This window comes from Pleurodeles waltl, chromosome 3_1, assembly GCF_031143425.1.
Source record: "Pleurodeles waltl isolate 20211129_DDA chromosome 3_1, aPleWal1.hap1.20221129, whole genome shotgun sequence".
Taxonomy (NCBI): Eukaryota; Metazoa; Chordata; class Amphibia; order Caudata; family Salamandridae; genus Pleurodeles; species Pleurodeles waltl.
The window spans coordinates 1,909,657,322-1,909,677,120 of NC_090440.1; the positions used below are offsets into that span (position 1 = coordinate 1,909,657,322).

General features: G+C 46.1%; 1 protein-coding gene across 1 annotated transcript in view; it reads right to left on the bottom strand.

Moving 5' to 3' along the window:
* Positions 1 to 19,799, bottom strand: part of LOC138285751 (aldehyde oxidase-like) — a 588,222-nt gene that overhangs the window by 355,767 nt on the left and 212,656 nt on the right. The window contains 2 exon segments of the mRNA XM_069226091.1: positions 5,518 to 5,680; positions 13,970 to 14,154. Of these exon segments, the coding sequence (XP_069082192.1) occupies positions 5,518 to 5,680; positions 13,970 to 14,154 (348 nt within the window).

The following is a 19,799-nucleotide window of genomic DNA, read 5'->3' on the forward strand; positions in this document are numbered from 1 at the left end:
GGGAGCTTCCATCGGAGGAGGAGTCGCTGTCTGTGGTCTCCCCTCCTGTCCCCGTCGTGGTGCTCCCCTCGCCCTCCGTCCCACTTGTGCCCTCACCCTCGGTGGATTCGGCCTCCAGGCCCATGTGGGATGCAGCTCCCTCCGTCGCCGGTGCCTCTGTTCCTCCGACAGATGATGCTAATGCACACAAGGACAGGGTGACAAAACAAAAATGGGGGGAAGAGACAGAGGATACATTTGATCAATGCCAGCATTACTACTACCGTTGGCGGACACATCACACAGGGAGCAGCCCTATGCACAAAGCCATGCCCAACAAGTTACTAAGATAGTCACCAGCCCATGGGGTACAATACCTAATGCCATCAGCTGCACACCAGAAACCCACAGGACCCTGCCCAGTAGTAGATGCCCACTAACACTATTGGGGTAGGAGTGCTTCAGAGCCTGCCCAACAAGAGACCTACCCTGTCATTTTCGCCCTGGACTAGGGGCACCCATATTCCACATCCCCCACCCAGGTACCTCGTAATATGTGCAAAGTCAGTATCTGTACCCTCCCCCTTGTGGCTGCTGTGATGCCTTCAAGCGCCCATCCAAGTCCGGTTAGGCCACCGCCAGGATGCGGAACATCAGGGGGGTCATGGTCGACGGGCACCCCTTTCTCGTTGAGAGCCCAGCCCTAGCTGGCCCTCCACCGTTTTCTTTGCCCAGCGGCGCAGGTCCTCCCACCTCTTGTGGTAGTTGGTGCCCCGCCTGTCAAAGACCCTCAGGGTCCGCACCTCCTTGGCGATGGCACACCAAATACCCTTCTGCTGGTGGGCGCTAACCTGCAGGGAAAAGACAGCAGATAAGGGAATTAGTCAACCGTCCGGACCGTCAGACTCATGGCCCACCAGATCCCTCCCATCCCCTGACGCACATACATTGTCCACCTTATATGCTGCACTCTGGCCAGGACGCCTCTGCCCCACCTACATGTGGCTTACATACACAGCACTCCATACATTCATGGCTCACGCATCATGCTCATAGTGTATTCACCTGTTTGTCTGGAGGACCGTAGAGTATGTGTACTGGGGTAGGACCCCATCCACCAGTTTCTCCAACTCCTTAGTAGTGAAGACAGGGACCCTTTCCCCAGACACATGAGCCATTGTCGCTTCCAGACACAGGTCACAGCAGCACTTGCAGTGTAAAGCCTCTCCTATTGAAGGTCAGGTAGTAAGTGAGTGGATAGATAGAAAATGGCGGTCACGTCCGCGGCGGTGCGTACCGTCATCGCCGGCATACATCGCCTTTGGCTCCTGGAACCCATAGGGCCCAATTATAAACAATGTGAAGTTGTGCCGCGGTCTTCGACCACCTACCGCGACGGCGCACAATGCGAGCACAATTACCTAATTTCGACTTGTCCCTCCTCACAGGACATTGGCACGGCAACTGACAGTCGGGTTCAAATTTTGCTTCTGTAAAATAAACAAGTCATCATTAGTGCAATAGATGTGGGAATATGACCCTCTGCTCACCGTTCTCTTCCATAGGCTTCAACCGCTGAGGCTGAATATGAGATGGCGGCATCCCCCGGTGTACAGACCCCTGGTGGACCTTGCGACAATGGAGGATAGACACATTATCATTACATACAGACTTGATCGGGCCACAATCCAAGAACTGTGTGCCCAATTGGAGCCAGACCTGATGTCAGCTATCCGCCAGCCCACAGGTATCCCCCCTCTAGTGCAGGTCCTGTCAGTGCTCCATTTCCTGGCAAGTGGTTCCTTCCAAACAACAGTGGCCATGGCATCAGGGATGTCTCAGCCAATGTTCTAAATGTGTTGACCAGAGTGTTGTCTGCCCTGCTGAAACACATGCGCAGCTACATTGTGGTCCCCAGGTGGAGGATTTAGCAACAGTGAAAGCTGATTTTTATGCCCTGGGTCATATCCCCAACATCATTGGTGACATTGATGGTACACATGTGGCATTTGTCCACCCCCCCGGAGAAATGAACAAGTTTTCAGGAATAGAAAAAGCTATCACTCTATGAATGTGCAGATGGTGTGTTTGGCGGACCAGTACATCTCCCATGTGAATGCCAAATATCCTGGGTCTGTGCATGGCGCCTTTATCTTGAGGAATAGCAGCATCCCATATGTGATGGGCCAACTCCAGAGGCACCGGGTGTGGCTACATTTGTGAATCATTTGACAGACTCCAGATTAGTATTTGTTCCAAGGGTGTTTATTTAAGTGCTCATAAGTAGAGGGGGATGTGCAATGGGCTGGGGTGATGGTGGAGGAAAGTCCATGGTAGAGCCAGTCTCTTGGTATCACAGGTGCATTGTCCAAGGGGGCATAGGAAGTGGAGCAATGGCAGTTCAAGGTGGACATGGTGACAGAGTAGGACAGAAGGGTGACCATCAGGAAAGTCTTATTTCCTGCCGGGGGTCTTGGCAATGTTCTCTGGCTTCTGCCTGGATCGCAGGGACCATTTGCGGGGTGGTTCTCCTTCTGCAGGGGGTGGGGTGCTGGTGGCCTGTTGGTCCTGTAGCGGGGCCTCCTGTCCACTAGGGCCGGCGGAGGTGAAAGGCTGTTCATCGGTTTGGCTAGTGTCAGGCGCCTGTTGTTGTGCCACTGCCTTCCTCATGGGCTTGGCCATGTCAGCCAGCTCCTCTGCAATGGTGACCAGGATGGTGTAGATGTTAGTTAGGTCATCCCTGAAACCCAGGTACTGTCCCTCCTGCAGCCGCTGGGTCTCCTGCAACTTGGCCAGTATCTGGCCATCGTCTCCTGGGAATGGTGGTATGCTCCCAGGATGTTGGAGAGTGGGATCCCTGGGCATGTCCTGCCCCTGTCACACAGCAGTCCTCTCAGCTTCCCTGTTGTCCTGTGCCTCTGTCCCTTGAACCATGTGCCCACTGCCACTGACCCCAGGTCCCTGATTGTCCTGTGTTTGTAGGGATGCCTGGGGTCCCTGTAGTGGTGGACACACTGCTGATTGACGTGACCTGGGGACAGAGGCATGGGCCCGCTGGGTGGGTGCTGTGCTGGTGTTTCCTGAGGGGGAAGGCTCCGTGGTGGGTTGGGACTGTGGCTGGGTACCCGACTGTTCAGAGGTCCCTGATGGGCCATGTTGGTCATCCTGATCCAGGCGTGTGGAGCTGCTGTTGTCACTGTGGGCCTCTTCAGGGGGGGGACTGGATGTAGCTGGAAACTCCTCTCCGGTGATGTTGAGTAGGGGTCCTGTGGGGATGAAAATGCAGTGTTATTGTGTCTGCGTGTGCCATCTTGTGCATGGGTGTGTTTCCCTGTATGGTTGTGATTTGCCTTGTGTGAGTGGTAATTTTGTGGGCTGGGTGAGTCTCTCTACTGGGCATGCTGTGGTGATGGGTGTCCATGCAGGTCTGTGTTGGGGTCCATGCTTTGGTGTTGCATGCAGGGCTTGATATTGGGATGGGTGGGTTGTGATAGTGCGATATATGTGAGGTAGTGGAGTGATGGGGGTAAGGGTAGGGGTAGGAGTTTGTGATGGCATGCAGGTTGGGGGGGATGAAGTAGTAAAGATTTGACTTACCAGAGTCCAGTCCTCCTGCTTTTCCTGCGAGGCCCTCAGGATGCATAATTGCCAGGACTTGCTCCTCCCATGTTGTTAGTTGTGGGGGAGGAGGCGGGGGCCCACCACCAGTCCTCTGTAAGGCTACGTGGTGTCTTGCAACCACGGAATGCACCTTGCCCCGTAGGTCATTCAACCTTTTCCTGATGTCATCCCTTGTTCTTGGGTGCTGTCCCACGGCATTGACCCTGTCCACAATTTTCCGCCATAGCTCCATTTTCCTTGCAATGGACGTCTGCTGCACCTGTGATCCGAATAGCTGTGGCTCTGCCCGGATGATTTCCTCCACCATGACGCTTAGCTCTTCCTCAGAAAACCTGGGGTGTCTTTGGGGTGCCATGGATGTGGTGTATGTGATATGTGTGAGGATGTGTGGGGTGATGTGTTGAAGTGTATGCCATGAGGTGCGTGGATGGTGTATGGGTGATGGTGTTCTGTGGCTCTGATTGAGTGGGTGCTCCTGGCTTGTGTCTCTCTGAGTAGGCAAACTTTTTTTTTTTCGTTAAAAGGGCTGTGGGTAATGTGGGTGTGTGTTTTATAGCGGTGTGAGTGTGTGGGTGTAGTGTGTGTATGTGTGTCAGGTGTGTGTAGTTTGAATTGTCCAATGTGGTGGTGTTTTGTTTTGTAAATGTGTGTGTATTTTGAGCGCGGTGGTATGTACCGCCAATGGTTTACCGCGATTGAAAGACCGCTGCGGTGATTCGTGGGTCGTGATACTGTGGGTGTACTCCTGTTGGAGTAATGGTGTGGGTTTGGCTATCGCCAGTTTATCACTGACCTTTGGTCTGGCGGACTTGTGTGGGTGTCTGTATTGTGGCGGATTTCTCTGTGTGGGTCATAATATCCGTAGCGGAATACCGCCGCGGACACGGTATGTTGGCGGCCGTCAGCACAGCGGTAGGCGGCATTTACCGCCACAGTTGTAATGAGGGCTTTAGTGAAATTAACATCCAACAAGTTAACCTCTGCATGGGCTAGTACAGTGTCAAGGGCTTGGTGAAGGGCAATGGGAATTAGCATAATATCTGGTTGAAACAGATGAAATTAAGCAGATTAATATTCAGAGCAAAATTATAGAGCAGAATAAATAGTGGTGCAAGACCTCAATACAACATAATACAATTCACTGGAATTTACCATTTAAAGAATCTGTTTGCTTAGCCTTTTCTGCAGAAAATATACTACTGTAACAGGGTTCTTTGAAAGGAAGTTATGCTTTCATTTTATAATACATAAGTAGTTTGCAGGGTAAATGGTTCATTTTTAAACCAATATTCTTATATTTACAAGTAGAAGTATTTCAACTCCAGGACTAGCACTTGATTATTGAAGTGGCAATCGGTACTCTGGGGAGACAAAGGTATTTCAAGATTTATGTAGTAGAGAAAGTGTCTGAGTCTAATCTGTATTTACCCTCTGTGATGATGTTTAGAGGATCAGCAAACAGCACTAAGAAATGACCACGATAATCCATGTGAGACTCCAGTAAGAATGGATACCCCAAATCATACACAACTCCTTTTTATGCTTTGTGCAACTCTCCCTACACATCACAGCATTTTTCCTGCTTCTCATCACAACCTTGTCACATTGTTTAGCCACTATGATTTTGTTCAATCTGATTACCACAAGTTTTCTTCACTTTGATGGTTATGGTGCATCCTCTGATTCCAAGTACAGCTCCATGTGATGCTTGCGCCCTACTGAATGACTTTCTGGTTGGCTGCAGTGAGTTTAAGCTGCCTCATTATAAACCAACTTGTCCTGTGATTTTAAATTATTTCCTCATAATCGAATGCATTGAAAAGCACAGTTCCAGGGACTGATCCATGGGGGCTCCTACACCTCATATCCATTTCAATTAATGAAATAAGGAAGGGAACCTAAAAGACGCTTGTTTACCTTCTGCTTTATTTCATGTGCTACTTGCAAGAAGAATCGTAAGAAGAAGCTGACAGTGAGGGCTCTCTTGTACTCCACCATTCCTCCAGGTGCAGAGGCGGGCAGGGAGACTTCCTCCAATATGCTCCTGCAAGCTTCATTCAACATTTCCTCATTCCAGTGTCTAGAACAAATATTTAATGATATGTCAGCATTAGTATATTCCTTGTTGACTCTAAAGAAAACATTAAGCTATGGTCAAAGGTGTCAGATAAATTGAGCTCAAAAGGAAAATTTAGTGGCTCTCTATCATTGGTACAGAACCATTTCCCATAGTGGATATTATGTATAAAAAATACACAAAAGACAAACATTCATGGGGATCACTTTTTCGTTATATTTTTTAAGATTTAGTAACTCCTAATAATCACACACTATTTTATAAAGACATTTTAAAATTCTAAACTCACGTAGCCTATTTTAGTCTGAATAAAAGCCAAGTATTGGGGGTGGGGTCGATAGGAATGTGGTATATTGGACTGGGATGGATTGAGGTAGATTGTGGTTGTGTGGGGTAGATTAGTGTGTAGTGGGATAGGTTTGGGTGGAGTGAAGTGGGGTCAATTGGGGTAGCTTGGAACGGGATAGATTGGAGCCGAGTAGGGTAGATCGGAGTGGGGTAGATTGGAGTGGGGAACATTGAGATGGGTGGGGAGTGGTAGAATGGGGTGGGGTAGATTGGGCAGATTGAGTTGAGGTAGATTGGTAGATTGGGGTAGAGTGGAGTGGGTTGGATTCAACTGGGCTAGATTGGAGTGGGATAGTGTGTTGGGGTAGAATGGACTAGGGTAGACTGGGGTAGAGTGGAGTGGTGTAGAGTGATTTGGGGTAGAGTGGACAGGGGTACATTGGAGTGGAGAGTGGAGGCTTAGGTTACATTGGCGTAGATTGGGCTGGAGTGGGGTAGATTGGACTGGATTGGAGTGGGGTAGATTTGACTACAGTGGGGTAGATTGGAGTGGGGTAAAGTGGGTGAGGTAGAGTGTGGCAGGGTACATTGGGATAGAGTGGGGTAGATTAGGGTAGAGGTTGGTAGAGTGGAGTGAGGTAGATTGGAATGGGGTAGAGTGGGGTGGGGTAGAGTAAGACGGGTAGACTGGAATGGGGTGGGGTAAAGTGGAGTGGGAAAACTGAGTGGGGGAGAGTGGAGCAGAGTGGAGTGGAGTTGGGCAGAATGGGGTAGGTTGGAGTGGAGTGGACTGGAGTGGGGTAGACTGGGGTGAAGTGGAGTGAAGTAGATTGTAGTGGGGTAGATCTGGGTAGAGTGGGGTGGGGTGGGGTAGACTGGAGTGGAGTGGACTGGGATAGATTGGAGTGAAGTGGGATAGATTGGAGTGGGTTAGATTGGGGTGGACTGAGTAGACTGGGTTAAATTGGAGTGAAATGGGGTAGAGTGGAGTGGGGTAGATTGGGGTGCAGTGGTTTAAACAGGGGTAGATTGGAGTGCAGTGGATTTGGGTATATTGGTGTGGAGTGAAATGCAGTATACTGGAGTGGAGTGGAGTGGGGTAGATTAGAGCGGAGTGGGGTAGACTGGTGTGGATTGGGTTGGAATGGGGTAGACTAGAGTGGAGTAGACTCGAGTGAACTGAAGTAGATTGGAGTGAAGTGGGGTCCACTGGAGTGGAGAAGGTATATTGGTGTAGAGTGGAGTGATGTGGAGGGGCGTAGACTGGAGTGACATAGAACAGAGTGGGGTGTCGTAGAGTGGCATGTTGTAGAGTGTCTTAGAGTAGAGGGGCACAGATTGGAGGGGTGTGGAGTGGGGAGGGCATGTCCTAGGCTTGAGTGGTGTAGAGTGGAGTGGCATAGAGTGGAGGGGCAGAGTGGAATAGAGTTTTGGAGAGTGGAGTGGCATAGTGGGGAGTATGCATGGTGTGGTAGCGCATTGCCATTACCAACAACACATTTTCAATTGAAATGATCATTACATTTGCACAGACATGCAGTTTTACTGCGCTCAAGTGACAATGTTTGGCAATGGCATCACCTAGTGTATTTTTATGTTTTGATCATATTCAAATATTTGTTTCCAGCACACTGCAGAATTACAAAACAATGTACTTCATTTGTACTTTCCTAATGCTGATAACGGACACAATCCTTTTCAAAATGGTACATTTTTGCACCTTTCAGTCGAATCCATCTGCTCCTCAAATGGCTAGGAGATTTATTTCTGACATCTTTTCATTGCATGGGTTGCCAAATGTGCTAATGTTGATAGAAGGTCCCAATATGCCTCCCGGTTTCAGAATGCCCTTTGTTCCTCATTAAACATTAATCAAGGTCTGTCTTCTCGGTTTCAACCCCAGGACTAATGGACAAACAAAAGGTCAATCAGAATCTAGAGGAGTACTTATAATGTTTCTGCAATAACACCTAAATAATTGATTACACTTCTTGCCTCTTCCCAAATTTGCCTGAACCAACACTCATTCTGGAACAAAAGCATCTCTTTGTTGCCGAGATGGCAAAATGTACAATTGGACATTTTAAAAAAGTTCTGTAAAAGCGAATTTAAAATCCGAGGCTAAAAATTAAGTTAGTATTCTCAGATTAGGTCATGGGAGTAGTGCAATTGTATCACACAGAATACAATACGGAAGATGATTGGCCTCTGTGTATTATTTTGCAGTTCAAATCATCGAAAATGATTGAGCTGGGGTCCTGGGCTTTCAGAAATGATTCAGTGGAGGTCCCTGGATTCAAATAATGATTCTATGGGGCTCCCAATTTCCAGTAATAATTAAGTGGAGGTCCACAGAAGTCAAAAGGTTAAGAACCACAGAGTTAGGCCATTCCAACATGGTGCACCTTCCTGTTCCTGCATGGATCATATAAAAGGGCCTGTTTCATGACACATACTGTGTCACAATGCAGTAGGAGTTATTTGCCAGTTTCACGCTCTTAGAAACTGTGCTTGCTTTTTCCCTGTTGCTCTTCCTGACCTAATTCCTCTTCACTCATCTCTTGTACTCCTCTTCTGTTTGAGATTCTACTTCCCTCTCCTGTGAGGTTTGTTTTTATGCCATCAGGCTTTTTCTTCCAAGAACTGTGATTTTTTATAGCAGTCACTAATTCTATACATGTCATTCTATTGACTGAGTGAAAGTGCTGTAATTATTGGATTGAGTCATCCATACCGCAGGCAAGCCAGAGACAAGCCCCAGAAGAGTCTCTCTCGTTCATTCCTTGACATTTACATCACTTATGACATGTTAAATGACATAACCAATGACATCAGTAATGGCATCTCAAATTACATTATTGATGACATCATTCACCCTACAGCTTTTCAATTTACTGTACAAACCAACACTGCCCTTTGCATATGTAAACAAGCACTAAATAGAATGCAATCATGTAAACCATAAATGACATCAACTTATGCACTTATATAAAAAAATTAGGCTGTAGCCTACACGCGCTACACACACTAGCCACATTAGGTGGCAAAGAACCTACTACGCAGAGTGTTTGCCATGTACAGAGCTGTTTAAGTAGCAGTCAGTATCTCACCACACACAAGTACCATTAGGTGGCTAAGTACCTACTAAGCAAAGCTTTGCCCTGTACTTCACTCTTCATAGGCAGCCAACTCCCTCAAGACACTCAAACCCTATTAGGTGACCAAGCTGCTAATACACACAACCTTCACCTTGTGCAAAACCCTTTATGGAGAGGCCAGTTTTTTCAGATCCCCAAGCCACATTATAGTGCTAAGCAGTGGCGTAGCGTGGGGGGTGCAGGGGGGGCGGCCGCACCGGGCGCAACCTCTGGGGGGGGGACTCGAGTGCTAAAATCCACGGGTTAGGGGGCGCAAATTACTTGCCTTGCCCCGGGTGCTGACAACCCACGCTACGCCACTGGTGCTAAGTCTCTACTATTCACATCCTTCACTGTTTGCACAGTTTTTCAGAGGCCACTCTCTCTAGACAAGCAAGACCCATTAAATGACCAAGCCTCAACCTACACTTAGCCTTTACGCTGTGCATGAGTCTTCACACACAAACCACTCCCGTCACACTCTGAAGCCCCATTAGGCAGACACACCACTACTATGTACAGCCTTCGCCCTGTGTTCAGCTCTTCATATACAGTCCACTCCCTCCACACACCCAAGCCACTACTACACACACATGTGGCCCTGTGCATAGTTCTTCAGGGAGAGGCAGCTCCCTCCAAACACAAAAGTTTCATTAGCAGGCCAAGCATTTTGCAAAAGCTTACACTCATTACCAGTCAAAAGGTGTAGAAATTGTGGTCTCGATGTAGCCTTCTAATTACCTTTCAGAGTTAAAAGTGAATAGCAAACCCTCAAACTCAATGTATGATGTCAACAGTGATGTCATCAAATATGTAATCTGAGATGTCAACAGTGACTTGTTTAGTTATGTGCTTGCAATGTGACTGAATCAGTACTTTTACAAGTGATACAGGACTCCCTCAAGTTATGACCAGCTCTCAATGTATGGCTTTAAAGAACATTTATACTGCAAAAAAATAAATACTCAGGATACAGAAATCCAAAATGTGCCCTTGTATTAGGCCAGTGTCTGCGATATAGTTAAAACATCCACTAAGAGATAACATTGAGTGAGAAATGACAAAGTAAAATGTATGAGATTTGGTAGCATTTCAATGAAAAATATTGTTATTGTGAAAAAGATGTTTTTAATCTGCGAAGAGACTGTCCTCTCATTGCCAGGTTCTAGTAGGCGTATGTTTTTTGTATCATGAAACTGATTATAAAGCAGACAATGGTGATTACGATATGTAGTAGCTTTAAGTAACTGAACAGATTTTCAGTCCACAGTTCATCTTCCTGTTGTAATATTAAGATTGTATCTGAAACATTAAATATGTAGGATCAGATTCTCAAAAACATCTGAATGTTACTACCGCTCAAGTAAATTTAAGAGTTTTTCAGAATTTACAAATGTTTTTCAAAGTATGCGTGGGAAGCTAAAATAGTCAAAGTTCCTTGGAGTATTCCTGGAAAACTCTTGTAAAGGTGTTCCTATTTGTATAAATTGTCATTGCGCTCAAACATGCATGCACAAATGCCTTTTCTAGTGCAACTGGCTTTTTTACTCTATAGAAAATTATTTTCCCCATAGCGAAACACCAACTCTGTTGGTTTCAATTCCCATTCCCTTCCTGGAAATGGATTTACTTTTTTCTGCTGAGAGGAGAAAATCTCAGATGATTTACATGGTGGGCATGAGTTATGGAATAATGTATGAATATATTTGTGGTTACTTTCAAACTTTCCAAGCTATTCCTGCATGGTACACCCATTCTATACCCATGGAAGATTTACTCACATAAAATGTAAGTGTAAATACATCTTTTTTTTACTAACTCCAAACTTTTTACTATATCTATGTTTTGTGGATCACTTATAATGTATATTACATGCGTGAACTAGTTAATTTGTTCGAGAATAGTCACACATATTTGCAATAAATATTAACTTGATAACATAAAAGAATTTCTCAAATGAAGCCTATTCAGTAGTTTCTGCTTTGTTCACATTGAAGATCTATGCACCCGGTACTAGCATAGTTTGCTTCTAAGGAGCACCAATGTCGCTTTGTGTTCTAATTAAATCAAGTCTGTTGGGATTGGCTGCAACAAGAAGATAGTTAACAATTCCAAAATCCAGAAAAATCATGTGATGTTTTAAAACTGTGTGTTCCTTGGAATCAAATCTAAAGCCTGACGAACAGAAAGGAAGACCTGGCAGGGGAAGAAGCAAGATGAGGCAGAGAAGGGAGCAAAGGGAGAAATACAGGCAAGGCACAGCAATGTGGAGAAGGGGGCAGAAGCAGTACAGAGGGCAGAATTACGGAGGGTGGGGATGAGGGATGCAAAAGGAGGGTGGGGGAAAAACAACAGGGATTGGGGTGGACGAAACATGGTGGAGTGGCCCTTGGGGGATGGACATACCTAGAGAGAAAGCAATGTGGAGTGCAGGGTGGCAAGAGACCAACATTGAGCAGCAGGAAGAAGCACACAGGAGAGAAAGCAATGCAGAGAGGAGAACCACGAGAGCGAGAACATTATGGAAGGGACAGGGGAGAAGCACATGGGCAAGAGACAGCACCATTGAGAGCAACTGAGGGGGAGAAGTACATGAGGGAGACATCTGGAAAACACATGCACTTTTGTGAAGGGTTTAAGCAAAAAGAAAAAAAGTTTGCACCTGAAAAATGTGTAGTGAAAAAACATAAACTATGCATCCGTGCTCTAGGGAAGACCAAACTCAAAAAGAGGTAGGAAAGCCCACACAAGCTAATGAATAAGAAAGTAAATAAAGTGACAATAAGTCAACCAATGGTAAGCAATGGGCAGGCTCTAAGCCCACTGTAAGCAAACAATACACCTTATAGAAGGCAGCACATGCATTGTCTAGTAAGCAAGATCTAAAAACAGGGCAATTATGCGGCAGAAAAAAATGAAACTCACTGAAAATAAAAAGGGGGAGAAAAAGAATAAAGCATATGGGCCCTCATTATGACATTGGCGGCAAATGGCGTCTACCGCCACGGCGACGGCCGCCAACATACCGTTGCCATGGCTACCAGCCGCCCACCCGCATTATGATTCTCGACGGAATTCCGCCAGAAGGCTGGTGGAATACCGTCGACGGTCATGGCAACAGACGGCGGTAAGGTGGCGCTGCTGTCAGCAGCAGCGCCACACCAGCAAAACACCACCTACTGTATCATGAGCAATGATACAGCCTGGCGGTGTTTTGCTGGTGGATGCTGCTGCTGACAGCAGCGCCGCGTCCCGTCTCCTGCCGGAGGACCCCCTGCAAGCAGGTAAGTCTGGTTCTCCGGCAGGAGAGGGGGGTGGGGGGTGTTGTGTGCGTGTGTGAGGGTGTTGTGTGTGTGTAGGGGTGTGTGTCTGTTTTTGTATGCGTGCATGCGGGTGTTAATCGCGTTGAATGCATGCGCGAATGACTGAATGTGAGTGTACCTGTATGTTGTGTGTTGTGAATGCGTGTGTGCGACAATGTATGTTGGTGTGCGTTGCGGTGTGTGGGTGTGTATGAGTGCATGCGTGGGTGGATGTGTGTGTGTATGATTGTGTATGTGTGCGCGTGTGGGTGTGTAAATGTGGGGGGGCAGGAGAGGGAGGGAGAGGGTGGGGGAGCACTCGGGGAGGGGGAGGAGGGTGGGTGAGACCCCTATCAGTGCCAGGGAAGGAATTCCCTGGCACTGACAGTGCCTACCGCCATGGTTTTCATGGCGGTACGCTTGCCACGAAAACCATGGCCGTAGGCAGGGTCATAATCTCGAGGGTGGGATTGTGACAGCCGCCGGGCTGGAGACCAAAGTTTCCAGCCCAGCGGCCGTTACCATCTTGGCGGCCGGAGTGGTACATTGGCGGTTTGGCTTGAGCCAAACCGCCAGTGTCATAATTTGGGAAAAGGTACCGCCAGCCTGTTGGCAGTACCTTTCCCCAAATTACCACTGACCGCCAGGGTCATAATGAGGGCCATAGTCTTTTAAAGGACAGCTGAGAGAATGTAAGATGGGGACAGCCCGGATAAGAAGAGAAAGGGAGTTATAATGTTAAATATCTCTACTGAAAATGAGTGCAGGAGCCTGGCAGACGAAACTGTCAGGACGACTGAGGATTTCATGTGGAAACATGAATATTGGCCAGTGAAGAAAGAGAAATGGGGCACGACCAGGGATCTAAAAGTGATGCAGAAAAATTGGAAAACAGAATAAAAAAGTGAAATGAAAACAATAAAAGGCAGGGGAGAGATGAAAGGGCAGACTCACGTTTAGAAAAGGAAAAAAAGAATTCTTATTGAGGAAAATGAACATAGAAAGAAAAAAGGAGCGAGGAAGTTTGCTGAAGTGTGATGAAGAGGGGTAGAAGCAGTAACCATAAGAGATGATGAGGGATGAGGTAAGATTCTTGGTGGAGTAAAAGGTAAGCAAAGTACATTAGCATTTGCTCTAAACTAGAAAACAACGTGTGAGTACAATGAAAAAATTTGGGTAGAAGTGGAAAGGAATGAGTCAAATTTTACACCCAAATTACTGGCTGATGAGGAGAGCAAAAGAGAAGCAGGGGAAAGGGATAGACAAGAGGAAGGGCATATATAAGGAAAAGAAAAAGGGGAGAAAAGAGAATTTCAGTTTGGGGTGGTTATGATGGATAGAGCCATTGCACATTCGTGCGTCCTCGCTCCAGTCCTTACATTGTGATTACTTTTCTAAATAAAAACCATCCTAAATAATTATACAGGCGAAGGCCCCAGAAGGGCTACGTTATTTCTCTTTCTGCTTTTCTCCATGAATTTCCACCAAAATTAACATGCTTTTTCAGATGCTCAAAAATAAAATTCAGTGACTTTAGCATATGAAATCTCATTGGGCCATTCTACCTTCCAGTGATCTTCTGGCAGGTGTTTCTGGCGCTCACTGTGGTAAATCCAACCCCGCCATAGAAAATGCAGAGGTCTTCAATGACGTCAGTGTTTGCCTTGAAGCGGACTCTCATGCCAGCGTTCACAATGGGCAGAGCATTCTCTTTTCGCTGGGCCTGTCTGAGGGCTGACACAAACTCCCACTGCAAACCAGAAAAAAACACTCAACTAAGGTTTGTAAAATAATCTTGTGCTGCATATTATACAAACATTCAGGCACCTCCCATGACACGGGTCCGCAAATTCAGGATGCGAAAATCCCACAGTTGGCAAATATAAACATTTGTACATACACTGGCCAGATCACATCACAAAGCACAGAAGCCATGGAGGTTTGCACCACCATTTCTGCAGTACAAAAATACATCTGTGGTGTAAAGAAAACCAAAAAAGTGTTTTTCTGTGTCTAGAGCATATAATTCTCTCTGTATCATTTTGAAATGTAAGTCTTTTTAAAGAAACTGATATTACAGAAGGGATACGGGCACAATGTCTGGCTAAATATATGCTAGAAATAGAAATGAATACATTAATCTGTTTTAGGGACATGTAACACAACCGGAAGGGCATTAAATGAGACAAACAGAATACGAAATCTGGATATTTAAATATACCAACATGATCCAACTGGGCTGTGATGACTAAAATATGGACGAATAAAAATAGTTGAGATTAACAACTAACTGCACAAAGACAATGTTTAAAAAAACAACAACTAAAAAACAGCAAAATGCTGTGCCTGGTCTTTTGTGTTTTTAACAAATGTTGAACAAAGGCTCACTATACCGCAATTTACAACTGAATTACCTCTACGTCCTTTGTCCTCGACCCAGTCCTTTTGGTGCAGCTGGCACATCGGAACATTCAGATATGCTTCCATTAAGTCGAGAGCGGCTAGCCAGGCATTCGGCTCTGTCAGGGGGAATGATCCTCTGTAACTTCTCCATCGTGAATGGCATCCTTTCCACAAACTTGTACAGGAATTTCAGATCCATGACGATCCAAAAAAAAAACATGAACCTTGGGAACTAGAAACACAACTGAGTATGCCCCTTTTCCCATTTCTCCTTTTGGGACGGGTACAAAGACCCTCTTTTGACCCACTTCTAGAATACCTTACTTAAAGGCCACCTGTTTTTCGACAGAACTGGGTACTGGGGTCATGATGGTTCCCGAAGGCAAATTTGATCTCATAACTCTCCAGATTATCTCTAGAACCCATCTGTCTAACATTGTTCAGTATCCATGCCCATTGAAAATAGTGAATTCTGCCACCAACCATCTGCTCCCCCGATTCTGAGCTAGTCCGGAGCACTGATTGGTGTTCCGAGGATACGGTTTGCCTTCCCCCTGGAATTTCCTGGAGGAGGATCTTGGTTGAAATCATGCTCTTTGTTCCATGTTCTGGTGTCCTCTAGAAGACTATCTGAAAGACCTTGTTTTAAATTGATATGAATTTTTAGGTAGGCTCTGTTGGTGAAATGAAAAAAAATGTTTCTGCTCTTTAAATATTTTCTGCAGCTTCCAACTCTGAACCAAATATTAAATGACCTATGAAGGGCATTCTAAAGGCAGCAGTGTTCTGGGCAGAGTTTGTGTTCCAATCTCTTAAAAAAGATTCAGTCTTGCAGCTACAGAAGACCCACATGATAATGCAGCCACCCAGACAACGTCAAAGGAAATGTCTGATAGCTGTTCAGCCTGCTCCTCCATGTTCTCTGGAAATTCTGGACACTGCAAACCCTTTTGCATAGATTTGAAAAGTTCCTTAAAATCAGATATTAAGGACTGAGTTGTGTACGCCCCATAATTCTACTGTCTAGGGCCAAGTGGGAACCAGACAAAACCTTCTTTAGGACTCTGTCTACTTTCTTGTCTGCTGGATCCTTCAACATACTGTCTTTAGCCATAGTGAATCGACCAACAAGACTAGCTACAACAGTCCACATGAACTGAGTATGGTAATTTCTCCTCCATTCCTTCTAACGGAAACAGCCTGGACATGAAGTTGGGCACATTAATATAGAACATGCTGATAGATGGGCATTTCTATGCTAACAGGTTTTTTAGATTGATGCAGAATTGCATCTTTAGAAGATTCAGCTACTTCCTCATTAGGGAATCCCATGTTGTCTTTATTATGGGAGAACATTTCAGGTAACCTGTCTTTAGAGATATACATTCCCTTGTGCTCTCATGGGAGATGGAAAGAACCTCCAGAAAAGTCAGAGTCTGAAAGATCAGAATAGATGCTCTCCTGATCCGCCTGGTTACCAATGTCCTTTTTGCGTTTCTTTAAGGACAACAAGGTAGCTGGCACCAGCACCCTATTCATCTTCTCATCTGGGGAGTGTTAGAAATGGGGTCTTTGGTTGACAGTCAGGTTACCCCCTGTTCAAGCAAGGACCCTCACTCTAGTCAGGGTAAAAGAGAATCACCCTCAGCTAACCCCTGCTTACCCCCTTGGTAGCTTGGCAGAGCAGTAGGCTTAACTTCAGAGTGCTAGGTGTAAAGTATTTGTACCAACACACACAGTAACTTAATGAAAACACTACAAAATGACACAACACCAGTATAGAAAAATAGCAAATATTTATCTAAACAAAACAAGACCAAAACGACAAAAATCCAACATACACAAGTCAAGTTATGAAGTTTTAAAGATTAAACCCAAAAATAGCGCTTAGAAACAAAAATGCTTTGATGAGGTGTTAATACGGCGTTGTGACGGAGTCGTTCCCAACAAGCCGACACCAGCGGCGCCGGACACAGAGTCGCGTAGACCCCCAAGTCCAGTACCTTTGGTGAAGAGTGAAAACAAGCCCATGCGCGAAGTCGGGGATCGTGGCGTCTGTGCGAAACGTTGAATCTGCGCACTTCGAGCGCCGTCGGTCACAACGTGGTGCGGCGACTTCCACAGAGTCACGGACTTCAGCGGGGCTGCAGCGGCATCGGGCTTGCGAAGAGCGTCGCGTTCCAGCGAAGGTTACGGCGTCGGGTGCAGGCGGCGTCACCGGATTCAGCAGCGGCGTCGGTCCGGAGTCGTCCGAAGTCGATTTCCTTGGATTTCCACCAGCTTTCCTTTCAAGGGCCCAGGGACTGGATTGGGCACCACTTTTCAGAGCAGGAGTCTCTCCAGAGACTCCACGTGCTGGCAGAGAGAAGTCTTTGCTGTCCCTGAGACTTCAAACAACAGGAGGCAAGCTCTAACTCAAGCCCTTGGAGATTTCTTCACAAGATGGAAGGCACACAAAGTCCAGTCTTTGCCCTCTTACTCTGGCAGAAGCAGCACTGCAGGAAAGCTCCACAAAGCACAGTCACAGGCAGGGCAGCACTTCTTCCTCAGCTATCAGCTCTTCTTCAGGCAGAGGTTCCTCTTGGTTCCAGAAGTGTTTCTAAAGTCTGTAGATTTGGGTGTCCTTCTTATACCCATTTTAGTCTTTGAAGTCACCTTTCTTCAAAGGGGACTCACACCTACTTGTGAAATCCTGCCTTGCCCAGGCAAGGCCTCAGACACACACCAGGGGGTTGGAGTCTGCATTGTCAGAGGCAGGCACAGTCCTTTCAGATGAGAGTGACCACTCCACCCCGCCCTCCTAGCAGAGATGGCTAATCAGGAAATGCAGGTTACACCCCAGCTCCCTTTGTGTCACTGTCTAGTGTGAGGTGAAAAACAACCCAACTGTCAAACTGACCCAGACAGGGAATCCACAAACAAGGCAGTCACAGAATGGTTTAAGCAAGAAAATGCTCACTTTCTAAAAGTGGCATTTTCAAACGCACAATCTCAAAATCAACTTTACTAAAAGATGTATTTTTAAATTGTGAGTTCAGGGACCCCAAACTCCACATGTCCATCTACTCTCTAGGGGAATCTACGCTTTAATCATATTTAAAGGTAGCCCCCATATTATCCTATGAGAGAGACAGGCCTTGCAAGAGTTAAAAAACGAAGTTGGCAGTATTTCACTGTCAGGACATATAAACCACATTACTATATGTCCTACCTTATCCATACACTGCACCCTGCCCTTGGGGCTACCTAGGGCCTACCTTAGGGGTGCCTTACATGTAAGAAAAGGGAAGGTTTAGGCCTGGCAAGTGGGTACACTTGCCAAGTCGAATTTACAGTGTAAAAATACACACACAGACACTGCAGTGGCAGGTCTGAGACATGATTACAGGGTTACTTGTGTGGGTGGCACAACCAGTGCTGCAGGCCCACTAGTTACATTTGATTTACAGGCCCTTTGCACCTCTAGTGCACTTTACTAGGGACTTAACAGTAAAACAAATATGCCAATCACGGAGAACCAATTACGTACACATTTTAAACAGGAGCACTTGCACTTTAGCACTGGTTAGCAGTGGTAAAGTGCCCAGAGTAACAAAAACAGTAAAATCAGAGTCCAGCACACATCAACAACCTGGGGAACAGAGGCAAAAAGTTAAGGGAGACCACGCCAAGAATGAAAAGTCTAACAGGGAGGCTATAGCTTTTTCCTATGAGGAGACGCTGATGTTGATCCAGAGGAAGATCCTCAAGGAGGAGGGGAAAAGCGTCTCTTCTTATTACGCTCTCCCATACTGAATAATAAAAAGCTATCAGGATAATGCATGATACCAGAGCGCAAGTATACCAGCCCCTTGATCCTGCCCGCATAAGTAGAGAACTACGGAGATGCAACTCGGTATGCATGCTCCAGCGTGATTTTTATGGGAAAGAACTAGAGTGACAGCTGGGTTTCTGAATTACAACATGATGTGCATGCACGAGGGACCAGCGAATGCTTTCCCCTGCCTGTATTCTGATCCACAATGCTTGAGGATCCTTTCCAAACTCCCCTTCACCGTAGCTCCCATGGAGGCAGGGAGGATATTCCAAGGAAGCCCAGCAGAGACACATACAATCCCCACACGAAGGAAGTCGATGCCCAGCAAGGACTCCTGCATTCCCTGTCTGTGTCCAAAGGACAGGAAACAAAACAGGAAGAACCGGGGGAGAGCTACACTGGTGTGGTACGCAGTTGAGGGTGGGGTTAGGTAGCATTTCCTGCTTTGCTTCAAGTCCTGGGATTGGGTAACGAGAAGGACTTATAGTAATGAAGGTTGCCAGTAAGTAATTCGGGCATTTCTTATGCTAGGAGAGAGGCCATCTCTAGTGGAAAATATTTGCCTATTACTAAAGTGAAAAGGCCAGATTCGTAAAAAACTGTAATTAATCTGTACCCATAGTAGTACTTTTACAAAGAGGTACAGAGTTGTTACTTTGCTGCCACAGTTGCAGTTTCTAAATGTACTACTGGCAATGTCACGTGACATTTGTACGCATTGCCATTTCCCAATACGTAATTGTACTCACAGTATGGTTCATTTTTGGGGTAAGGCAGCCCTGATGTTTAATTGCATTTTTTTCCACATGAAACGCATTTCTCTAAATAGAGAGACCCCTTCCTCAAAACCCTCACTAATTTGCGTTTTGGGGGGGATTGCTCCACGCCCCACCCTAGAAGGAGATGCACTCTTTCTCAGGAGCAAATCTCAAACAATTGCAATGCTGAGAAAGGGTCAGAGAGGAGTCTATGAATACCAACAAGCTCTCATGTCAGTGTCCATTTACAAACTCTCAAGGCAAAACATACCTTAATTCGCCCACTTTCCAGCACTTGTGACACATTTACTACTGCACAATTTATTTTTTTCTTTCAGGAAAGGTGCAGGGCTGCAGAAATGTATATTATTTTTCTAAGAACAATGAGCAGTTAGGTGACAAAATAACACCTTAACA